Source organism: Leptodactylus fuscus, chromosome 10 (assembly GCF_031893055.1).
Source record: "Leptodactylus fuscus isolate aLepFus1 chromosome 10, aLepFus1.hap2, whole genome shotgun sequence".
Lineage (NCBI taxonomy): Eukaryota > Metazoa > Chordata > Amphibia > Anura > Leptodactylidae > Leptodactylus > Leptodactylus fuscus.
In genome coordinates this window covers 26,845,797-26,858,323 of record NC_134274.1, presented here as the reverse complement: position 1 = coordinate 26,858,323, position 12,527 = coordinate 26,845,797, and the positions used below count along the sequence as shown (strand labels likewise).

The following is a 12,527-nucleotide window of genomic DNA, read 5'->3' as shown; positions in this document are numbered from 1 at the left end:
CTGATCCACGGGGTGTACTTAGTTTTTCACACATGGCTTTTCCACTTTGACTTCCTTTTTGTTAGTTAAATAATGACAGAGTGGAATCTTGTTCTTCATCTGGGGTTGTATTTACCTAGCTGTAAGACCTTCTGAAGATGGAATTTTTTTAGGTCCTGTAACCTAAAGAGGGTTTGTTTGTGCGTTGTTTTCCTTCTGACTATACGTAGTGATATGCTGACCTAGTATATATCTGCCAGTTTCATAGAGTCTGTTTATCTTGTTACAGGATGAAGTCATTGCAGTTTCAGAAAAAGTCATTGTCAAACTTGAAGACTTAACGAAATGGGCACAATCGGATTATTCAAAATGGAAGTGTGGACTCCGTGCTTTACCTTTAAAGCTGAAAGAACTGGGAAAAAATGGCCAAAAAGATTGTATTTTAAAATACAGACAATCCACACTAAATAGTGGTCTGAACTTCAAGGACGTCTTCAAAGAAAAGACGGAACTGGGTAATTATACAATTCTGACTTATGTCAATGTTCTCTGATCACTTCGTATACGATCTCCTTTCCGGTATTACTAGCGTGACATGATATTATTTTTCATAGGTCGCCATGATTGCACCTGTATAATGTATAAAGCTGTGTTCACATTGGATTATAATGTCTGCTTGACACGTACACAAGAAAACCCTTGATGTACATGTTTTACAATCTCAGTTGGCTCCATTAGCCTGACTAAAGCCATAAGAGTATCCCTTTGGCCTCTGGCTGCCATGTGTTCGAAAAGAAGATAAAATAGAGGAGCAGATTATATGCTATTGTATTTACTGGTATCCAGTAAAATAAAGGCACCCCTTGGTATGGGCACCTATGTGTGACAGTTACCACCTTATACACTGTCTACCAATAAGTATTTGGACCCCTGTGGTAGAATATAAAGGCAACATTTATTCATATACAATAGTTGGTAGAACCCGGCAGATGCTTCCTTACGGATGGTATTGAGCGACACAATACTCCCGGATGTCTGGTGAACCTCCTGGTATATGTGAGCCATCGGTTGGGTGCGGTTTCTCTGGCCAGCGCCCGTCGGTCTCTATCTCCCAGTTTCAGGGGTCTGCCAGCTCTGGGCACGTTCTGACAATCACCGTTCATAGGCCACTGTCGATTTTGGGTAATTCAGTTCGCTTGCTATGTCCCTTAAGGATCGACCATTTCTGTGGTACCCGACAGTTACCCGTTTCTCGAAATTGACAACTCTGCACTTGGTGGCATCTTGCATGTGACTAATGCCAATGCTGTTTCCTATTTAAAGGCGGAAGGCGTGACGTACATCACGACTGCATATACTGTATCTTCATCTGCATGGGTGTCCAAATACTTATTGGTAGACAGTGTATATAGGTCCAGCAAAGTGTGAGCCATTGTTTATTAGCTACTCTCTGCTATAGATCTCTGCATGTCCGTATGCGCTAGTGGTGATCAATATGTAATGATCAGATTCTGTTCTGTGGATTGATCGATGCAGTAACGGTATAAAAACGGTGTAGAATGATGTATACTTATGTACAGTAAGATAAATTTATGATAGAAATCTGCACTCTCTCTATCATTCTACGACTTGTAAGCGCATAGCCCTCATTGCATATAATTATGTCCTTTTTTTGCCCATGGTAAATCATTTCTGTCCTAAAATTACTGGTGCTGCAAGGCTATATATATAGTTTTGCTGCTTGTATAGAATCAGATATTGCAAAGCCAGAAATGACTATTCGGCTGAATATAGCATCGCCAGCCCAGAGATGATCATTCAACTGAATAAAGCATCACTCAGCAAATGTGAAGGGGAAAAAAGAGAGAGGTCTCCTAGAGAAATGGCTTATATATTTGTCTATGACCTGCTTCAACAGTTTTGCACTTTCTACAAGTCATCTGTAATGATTGTCCTGTGGAATATTCTTTAATATATTGCTAAGAAGTTTCTCTTGGGTAATAATTTTCTACAAACTGCTCAGGATGGGTTAAAAAAAAATAAAAATAATTAAGCCGTACTGTCTTCTATGAAACCCTGCCAGTTAGGTTCTGGGTTCCCCACTGGTCTCTACTTCTTCCTCTTTTGTGATTGGCCAAGTGGCATTTCATGTGTTTCAGGAGGGACCAACAAAGGACCCTGCTAATAGGAAAACTCTGTGAACTTTCTGCTTAAAGCGTGCAGCAAGAACGTTGATCCCGCAGCGCTTTAGCGTGACATTTCCGGCCCGTGGGGCCTTAGCCTAAGGGGGCTTTTCTCTATTTTAATGGGAGTACTGGAGCTGCCATTGAAATGAATGGATGAAAGTCCCCCATGTTCCTGATCAGAGTGGGACTGAGCGGTCAGACCCCCTCTAGTCTGAAAACGGTGGTGTAAATGTAGCCCAAATGCTGAGTTCAGTTGTTCCTGCACCTCCTGCTTGTTCGGTATCTGCAGACAGTTACATGGTGGTCTGCATTCTTTTCTTAACACCAGACAGTGCAGTAATCTCATTGAGAAAAAAAATACTAACTGTCCCATCCCATCATAGAAGCTCAGCTAAGCTGCTCGAGATGCGTCTGCCATGGACTGAGTCCAATAACCTGCAACGAACGCAGCTCTAGGCAATAGTACAGACTGTGTGACTATGGGCCGGTACAGGATAAGTAATGCAATAGTCTTGCAAAATTACCACACCTATCGTATAGATTATTTCTATTTATGAGCCATAAAACATGGCTCAAATGGTTTTTCATTCTTTTTTTAATTTTTTTTTTTTTATATAATTTACTAGCAACCGAAACGCTAGCATAATCCGTGTCAGCCTGATTAATGCTCTTGTTTACCAGAAACGTCTGTATGTGCATGTTTTCTGTAGAACTAGGTAGCATCTGTGATCGCAAAACATGCCTAGTTGGCAAATAGTAGGGAAAAAAAAAAAAAAGGCTGAATGAATAATCTTTTCTGAAGCGCTGCAGCAGCAGCGATGTCGTGTAAACATTGCAATTCATCCGGTAATCGTTTCGGGGGAAAAAAATTAAAAATTGAAATCATTTTCTCTAGCAGCGCCTTTTACCCTATCCCTTTAAGTGAAGCAAGAAGGAGCAGCGTAAGCTTTATTGCCCTATAAATATGTCATTACAGTCGGACTACATTTATATTCTTTGGATTGTTGTTTAAGCCAAGAAAATATGCTTCTACAGGTTGACTATTTTATTGAAAGCCTTAGAGGCATTTAGCGGAGTAGGTTCTGGGCTGAGGTTATTAAAACAGTACTTTCCTTCTAGAATCGGACGCAGTGTCAATTATAGGGCTATGGATTTTTCTTTATTCCGTGGACCCTTAACCGTTTTTCATTTAATATGGTATTTGTAGTTTCCAGAATCAAGAGAATTTAACAAAAAGCAAAGCTAACACTGAACGTTCAAGGGCATAAAATAGATTTCGAAATTTTTATAATGGCTACGGTGACCAGTGCGGTCCGAGTTAGGACTCTGTCTAGCTTAATACCAAGATCCATAGAATGTAATTGAAGGGAAAATCTATCCTTAATATGTCTTCCGATGTGTCACAGAGATGAGATTAGACTAGATGGCTTATTATCCAGGAAAGGGGAACTTCATTAGTTCTCAAAGGGGTGGTCCAGAATTCAAGTAAGGGCTCGTTCACATCAGCGTTCATCTGTCCTTATTGCAGGTTTCCGTTTCCTGCATAAAACAGATGCAGGAGACGGAAGCCTGCAGGAGACTTTCTCACCCATTCATTTGAATGGGTGAGAAAGCTGTCCGGCCGTGAGCGGCAGTGAGCGTTTTGAACGGAGACATGAACGCAGGTGTGAACCTAGTGTCACATGGCTGCTTTCTTCCAAAAATAATGGCAGTATCCATTGGGTGTCTCTGGTATTACAACTTGGCACATTTATAGTTCATGGGGCTGAGCTGCAATACTAGATAACACCTGTGGACAGAGGGGGCAGCATGCTTTTCGATACTTTGGAACCACTTCAGATCTAATCAGAGGTTCTAGATACCGGAGATCTCAGTTGGTGTCTTTGCTCGGGGCAAATTTTTACATGTCTGTTACATGTTGAGACTATTAAGGGGGTATTCTCATCCTAGACACTTATGGCATATTTACATAATTTGGCATAAATATTTGATAGATGCCATTTAACGAATTCCCTCTGGATGTGTGTAGCATAAGCCATGAATATCTAAGATATGTATTCCCCTGTAAAGGACAAGATCTTGCCCGGTTTGTAATATAATACGGAGTGCATGTTCCCCAGATAGGGATCGGTTTACTTAGGCTTTGTCCACTTGACTCTGAACACATTGCACTATTCTAAGTGTTGACATGTCAGATTACAGTAACTTGTTATAGAGGACCTATTGACTTGTATTCCCCATGATATAACAAATCTTTAGAATTCTTCATTCTAAAGTTTCTTTGCTACTTCTATGGGATATGCTTGAATAAATTGTCAACTGGGTGTTACCACTTCATTTTAAAGTCGGGATAGTCCCTACACCATCTTATAGGCTCCACACTGATGGGCAGTGTCTTATAAAGGGGAATGGTAATGCCCATTGGTCCATTTATTTCTACGTTTCCAGGTGGAACAATGGAGGAATCACAAGAACATTAAAACAAGATGTTCTGGAATTACTTGAATGGAAAATACAAGTTTTCACTAAAACAGACATGCCGGTAGAGTTGACAGCTCCTCTTTACAACCTCAACCAAAACAATAGAGTGGATTTTTTTTTATTAGCTGGGGATGTAATGATGTCATGGTTTCCTACTAAAGTGATGAACTGGATATTTCTACCATTGTATGTAAATTACCATCCCATGGTTTAGGCATCTGACCAAGCAGACCTAATTCATTTCACTATAATTTAGGTATAAGACGGCCAAAGCCTACAAAAGTATGAGTGGTTTGTTATTCGTCCGCAACTCTTATACTCTCGGGTCTCTACCCAACATTTTTGGGATTCTATTTTATTATGAACCAGTTTTTTTTTATCAAATCTTTATTTATAAACCACAGTACAAGGATAAAACAAGTTGCAAAAGATGGCAAAGGAATCAACTGCTTAGGGATGCGACGCGATGGCCACACCGGTTCGCTCACTTCTATTTGCAACGTAAACTCAACTTCAATAATAAATTGATAAAAATCTAGAGATAGACACTTTATTAGTCCCAGATGAGTAATTGTGAAAATCCGGGACTAATAAAGTGTCTATCCATCTATTTATCTATCTGTCTCTTTATCTATCCATCTATCTATAGCCATTTTTTCATTACTGCGTTACGTTCCCATGTCAAGAATATTTTTACAAGAAGTGAACAAGATGGTGAATAATTGTGTTCCTCTTAAGGCAAGGTTACCATGGTGAACGTGGGACTGCGGCTTCTTAATTACTGGCATAATAAGAGAAAAATATCACAAAAGCTATTTGGAAACCTAGACGGTGCAGAATTAGTGATCCGGACGGTGTTGGCTGTATTCTCGGTGGATGTGTACGTGGTACTGCTATTCTAATGAAACACAACACCCCTACCAGTATGCTTTTTGTCAATCCATTTGTTAGAACAAATTAGTATCAAAGCGATCACATTCTGAAGGACAAATAATGCATGCCCAAAAGCCTGCTGCTTGACAGATGGTTTAGTGGCAGGACGGATACATCATTGGAAAAGGAGCGCGGCGTAGTATCTCATAAAATAGAAAGGTGAATTAACACATTTGTGAGGATTTGCGTAATTGAGGAACGCGCAAATTTGAGAACGGCTGCTATTCTTCGGTAACATTTATTTATGTGGATTTGTTTCACGCCGAGATTGTGAAATGCTTGTTAATGTCTTTATGAGAACATTGCGTTGCATGTGGTTTGAGTAAGTGGGTCAGGATTTGCTTGGTAAGCAATATCACTCAGACGGTGCACCAAAGGCCAGCCACAGTTTTCCGCCGCTCGATTTTTTTTGTTTCGATGTGGAAGGCAGACGATAAAGCATTGTCCTGTCAGCTGGAGACCGATAGAGACGGAGTTAAACCATTGCATGGGCTACATCGTGAAGAGAACTTGCTCAACTTGTTGACTTAACCCACACACTGCTGTAGGCAATGGGATGACTAAAGAAGGTTCCTGTAAACTTCTAAAGGTTTTTATGGCAGCTCATACTGTAATATTGTTTCAAAGAACAGATTGCTGTTCGCCAGTACATCTAGGCACATGAATAGTCATATTGTCTCTGCAGACTGAAGGCATCCTGTTCCCATCATTGAGTAGACTGGTAAAATTACATAGAACACGTAGAAATGTCTATAAACCACTTCGGACACACTCTGTTGTCTTCTAAAAATCCACAAGCTGTATATTCAATGGGCCTTATAGTGAGTTATCATCCAGGACTCGCCCAAATGGAAAGCACATGTCAGTGGTTACAGAATGGCTATTCACTAGAAATGGAAGCTGTAAGATTTCCGAGTATCAGAAAAGATTTATTGGAGGTTTGAATGGGTTGGATCTATTTGTTTCCTAGTCATCGAGGTAAATTGACAATTATTTAATGGGTTTTCCAGGACCTTACATATTGATGGCTTAACCTTAGCTAGGTCATCAGTATATTGATCAATGGGGGTCCGAGACTCTGAACCCCTGCTAGTCAGCTATTTCAAGAGCTTTTGGCGCTTGGTTAAGCTCCACTCCCTCCTCTCAGGTAGTGACCTCATGTCTTTCGGAAATTGTCGCCCCTTCCCTGTGCCGATAACATCACATTCATCTGTTGCATGGTCCAGTTGCAGCTTAGGATGATTCAAGAAAATGGGACAGAGCTGTAATACCAAGGACATCTTGTATCTTGGTATACAATGAAGAAACCATAGCATTTAGTTGTCGAAACCCATCAATTACACATTAAAAACCTAGCCAATAGTCCAATATGTAACCTCTTTATCCAGCCTTTTGATACTTATGACTATTTATAGGCTAGGTCCATGGTGGAGAACCTATGGCACGTGTACCAGAGGTGGCACTCAGAGTCTTCTCTGTGGACACCCATCTGTGAAACAGATTATATTGTGTGGGGACCACTATGCAGAAGATTGTACTGTGTGGAGGCTACTGTAGAACAAATTGTACTGTGTGGGGACCACGGTGGAGTAGATTATACTGTTTGGGTGCCACTGTGCAGCAGATTGTACTTTGTTCTTCCTGCTATGTGATGATATGTCCACAAGGGCATGTGACTACTGCCGCCGGTGGCCAGTGTTAAGTAGTCATGCTACAGTCAGTGATTGACTGCAGGGGTCGCGTGTCCATGTCGTCACTGGAATAGAGACCTAGAAAGCATTGAAGCAGGAACAGTGAAGGATTGATAAGGTGTGTATGCTAATATAAGATTTTACAGCATTCTGAAATTTTTTTTCTGTGCCTGGACACCACCTTTAATTCTCTAAGGGGGCGTTCACACTACCGTCAGTGTCCGACAGCTAGTGTCCGCTGCTAATGTCCGGGAAAAATCTTGCGCGGATATTAGCAGCGGACACTAGCTGTGTCCGTGACATTTTGCATTGATTTAAATGGACATCGGGTGCGTTCTTTTACAGTCCGTGTCTGTCCTTAACTGTCCGTCCCCAAAGATGTCCGACTTTTCAAGCGGACAGCAAAAACCTACATGTCGGAATCATCAAACCTACAAGTCGGACATCTTTGGGAACGGACATTTAAGGACACCCACGGACAGTAAAAGAACGCACCCGATCTCCATTTAAATCAATGCAAAATGTCAGACACAGCTAGTGTCCGCTGCTAATGTCCGCACAAGATTTTTCACGGACTTTAGCAGCGGACACTAGCTGTCGGACACCGACGGTAGTGTGAACGCCCCCTAACATGTCATATTTGTTTAAAAAATAGACAAAAACTAGTCCTGGTTTTGATGTATCTTGGAATGCAGCTTTACTGTACTCAACAATAACACTGCAATGTTTTCGCTCTCTGTAAATGAACTAAACATATTTTTAATACACATCTTGGCAGGAAAACTGCATTCCTTTCTAGAAACACCTTAAAAGCTGTCTTTTTATTATTTTATTTTTTTTGTTTGTTCCCCTTTCCGTTTCTTTTGTCAGTGATTGATCTTTTACCCTAGAATCTGTGCTGTTCCTGCAAGATTAGCATTTAGTACATCATGTGACTATGCTCTAAATGTTTAAAGGGGGCAAGGTGCTCTGCGGAAACTGCATGAGTATGCAAATAAATCCACCGGAATTCTCACAATTGTCACGGTGTTTGTTCTGTGGCAGGAATACAAGCAGTAATGAGACTTACTTCAGCTTGTCTCTACATAAATTATATACACATGAAGTGAAATTCCTTATCATTAGGCATCCAGTAATCCAGAAAGTCTTGTGCCTGTGTTCTCTTTGGGAGAGGACCAGTTTTCAAACATACCGGTTCATATTTACTATTGTCTGTCAGTCAGTTTTCTAGGATTTATTAAAAAAAAATAAATAAATAAATAATTTTCAGATTTCCACTACACGTCACTTTTTTAGAAAAAAAACCTTGGCTGAAATATGTTAGGAAGGAGGATTGGCCAACTCATTTGTCATCTGCGACATACACAAAATATGTTCAAAAAGACCATTCACCAACTCAAGTTCTTTGCAGCCTTTCATGGGTGCCATCTCAATGAGTCCAACATAGTTGGAATTTCTCTTTCTAGCCCTCGTTCCAGAGCAATCATGCCATTAGTTTAGGTGACCAATGCTTGTTCAGCTCTCTACTGTCAAGTGGGTGGTCTCAAGCAGAAGCAGGCAAGGGGGTGGGATTTAGAGTTCTCTGACTCTACCTATCAGAGGCCGACAAGTTTCAGAATCACACCCCCTTGACTGCTCTTGCTCTACTCTACCCACTTGAAAGTAGAGAGACTATTTAGACTATTGGGCACCAAACTTACCAACACTGGTTACTTGGAATGGCAGCATAGCGGCTAGAGAAAATTTGGTAACTGTGCCAAAATTAGAGGAGCGGTGAGCAGTGGTGAAAGGTCCTCTTTAACACGGGTGTGTGTCTGTGGTTTTTTTTTTTGTTTGTTTGTTTTTTTAAGCCACTTGCGTACAACTCATAGACTTTCATTAGAGTGTCTGAACATGTTTGACCACCACTACGTGATGGGGTAGGGGGAGATGACTGGAGACCCCTGGTCAATGTGCTAACGCCACCCAGTATGTGTTGCTTTCGTCAGTGTGTCACCCATTAAAAATGTTTCCCTAATTCCCATAACCAGATTAATTCCTTTATGTTTTATTGCTTGTACAGGAATATTTCACAATTAAGACTTGAATGCCAAGAGAATGCGGAATGTTAACAAACCGACGAAACATTTGTGCTGCTCCCAAGTGACAGTCCAGTCCACACAAGCTGTGCTCGTAATAGCCTTGTCATCGGCCTCCTCTTCCTAGCTTGAGTACTAGATAAATTAGTATGTCTACTTCTGTTATTTCATGTCATGCATTATAGAAACAAACTACACATCTCTTTTATTTTTTCTTGCTGAGTGACAACTTTATCAATTTTTCAAATTTTTTTTTTTTACAATTCTGCAGGCAGAAAAAAAAAATCACAAGTTATTTTTTTTCCCCTGTTTGTGGAAAAACATCAGAAGTGTCAATGAGATGCAGCAAGGAAAAATCAATATTTGACGTTCGGCATTAGAGCAAAGTGTAGTTTGTCAGAGATGTGAACACAGAGATATTTGCTTTGATTTTACTCTTGATTGGTTAGTACTTAGAGCCTGGAGGTTCTCCGATGTCTATTAATCACTATTTCACTATTGCCTGAGTGCAGAGACGCTGGATTCTCGGTATATTCTCAATAGAGTTGGGCTTTCACGTATTCCAGACCGTATAGATAGAAACTTTGCCCAGCAATCCGGTAATAACCTCCTTTCACGCTGTAGGTGATCAGACCTGTGGGAATTTTAGTGGTTGTAATTTTGGTTGTGATCCAACTGAATTCGATATAATTATCACACAGTCTTTGTACCCCTTAGGGCAGGGGTGGGCAATTAATTTTCCCATGGGGCCACATGAGAAATTGTATAGTTTCTAGAGGGCCATGCACAGCGGCAAATTTAGCTCCATCCACTTCTCTGCTGACTCCACCCATTCTCAATCATTTTTCCCATGTGCCCTACAAAGTATAATCTTCCTACAGTCACCCGTATATTATACACCTCCACATTATAACGTTTCCCTCCAAATGTCCCACAGTATTAAGTCCCTCTCCTGGTGCCCCAGTATAAACCAGCAGAAACTACAGGGGACATTAAACTGGGGAAGCTGGAGGGGGACTTTAAACTGGTGGCAACTAGAGGCAGACATGTCCCCCTCCAGCTACCCCCCACGGTTTAATATCCTCCTCCAGCTGCCCCAGTTTAATGCCCCCCCTCCATGTGCATTCAGTTTAACTGCCCCTAGTTCCCCCCTCTTGCTCACACATGCTGTCTCTTCTCTCTTTATCATCCAGCAGCCTCCATTGCCAACAGCAAGCACACAGTCCCGTGTGGCTCCTCCCACTAACAAGTCATAGCTTATCCTGGTGATAAGCTGTGATGACATCATCACAGGTCCTTCAAAAACCTTCCACTAGCTATGCGGGCCGGATAGAAGCAGTCAGAGGGCCGGATGTGGTCTGCGGGCCGTATATTGCCCAGCGTCTTGCAGCGTTACCACCCACTTGGCTAATAGACCCTAATTTACATAAACACTGAAAGGACTTATATCTTTGTAATGGCTGAGTGAATTTAGTTAAATAAAACGCCAAAATGCTCCGGGTGACGGCGCCTATCAGATGTGCTCTGTCATTGGGCTACTGACCGTTTTTTTTATATCTCTCTTTTTAATATCATGTTGGATCCAGATCATCTTCCTTGGGGGTCTCTCACCTCAGATTGAAGTCTTACCTACTTTTCTATAGCTGTCTAGTAATTGTTATTCCGATATCCGCATATAGCTTTGATTCTAAGTCAATATTATATTTCGGTACAGATCTGCCCCCGTTGGGCCCAGGAAGCGATTTTTTTTTTATGTGTCCTCTTAGCCACCGTTGGGAATCTTTGCCTCATCCACCTGAACTTGGTATCGAAACAGGTTAACAAAATAAAATGGCCCGAACAAAGTGCATGTTTCACACGAGAAAAGTTGTTAAAAGCGACAACTGTCTGCAGTATCAGCGGAACAATACAGGCCCTGTTTCCAGAGCTTCACAACGAGGCTGCTATAGTGAAATGTCTCCTTTAATAAGTAACCTTGCAAATTGAAATAAATGCAATATGAAGCTTAATGTTTCTAATGAGCGTGATTCAGTTGTGAATGTTTAATGCCATATTAATTATTTTCAAGTATGTGCCTGTTCATATAGGCATTTTTAATCTTTCGCTGCTTAATAGAGCAGGGATAAAGTCATTCTATGAACATGAATTGTTTGTGTACGGTGGGTGGAAATGAATGCCACTGCTTAGCAGCTGCAGATGGAGCTGAATTTATTGCTAATAAAGTCAAGAATTTGTGTGGTCTTGTGATACATGTGTAATTAGCTGGGCCAAAAAAAAATAAAAAATAATCTTTGCAATTCCGTATAGCTTGCAGCAAGTAATTCTGCTTCTCCTGTAGATCCATCTCCAGGAATCCAGATTTCAGTGGTGGGAAATAGGGGCACGGTGTAGAATAGACAATCCTTACATTGCCAGATTTATAGCACTATAAAACTAAGAATAAGACTGGTGTCACACACGGCAATCCAATGCGTTTTTAGGCTAAGGCCCTATGGGATGATACGCAGGCAGGAACGCATCGCGGTTCTTCGCGCAGTGCTTTAAATAGAAAGTTCACTGAGTTTTCCTTTTTGTTACAATTATATCTATGGAAAATCCGCCAGCATTAGATATAATTGACATGCTGCGATTTCCAAAACCGTGACGATTTTGGAAATCGCAGCGTGTTCACGCTGTGGTTTTAAATGCAAAGTGGGCATGGGATTCACATGAATCCCATCCACTTTGCAGTTACTGCAAAATGCTGCAATTTTTCTCTGCTGCGGGCAAATCGCGGCGTTTCTGGAAACGTCACTGGAAAAATCTCGGCATTATACAGTATCTGCAAAATGGAAGGGATTCATGCGAATCCCACGCCCACTTTGCGTTTGAGACCACAGCACGGACACACAAGCCAGTTTGGAGATCGCAGTGTGTCAATGATGTCTACCGAAACGCAGGCGGCTTTCCCGTAGATAAAATGGTAACTCAAAGTCCGCAGAGGAAAACTCTGTGAACTTTCTGTTCAAACCCCGCGGGAAGAACCACGATGTGTTCCCACTGTGGTTTTTCCCGCAGCGCTTTAGAGCAACGGAACGTCCCGTGGGGCCTTAGAGGGGAAATGCTACAGAAAATCCAGAATTTTCATGGATAATGTAGCAAGCCTCTAAAAGATATCATTGAGTAATGTGCCTAAATAT

General features: G+C 41.3%; 1 protein-coding gene across 1 annotated transcript in view; it reads left to right on the top strand.

Annotated features, from left to right (window-relative positions):
* Nucleotides 1-12,527, top strand: part of ARID5B (AT-rich interaction domain 5B) — a 226,361-nt gene that overhangs the window by 43,647 nt on the left and 170,187 nt on the right. The window contains exon 3 of the mRNA XM_075257484.1: nt 269-494. Within this exon, the coding sequence (XP_075113585.1) occupies nt 269-494 (226 nt within the window). The remainder of the gene's footprint in view (nt 1-268; nt 495-12,527) is intronic.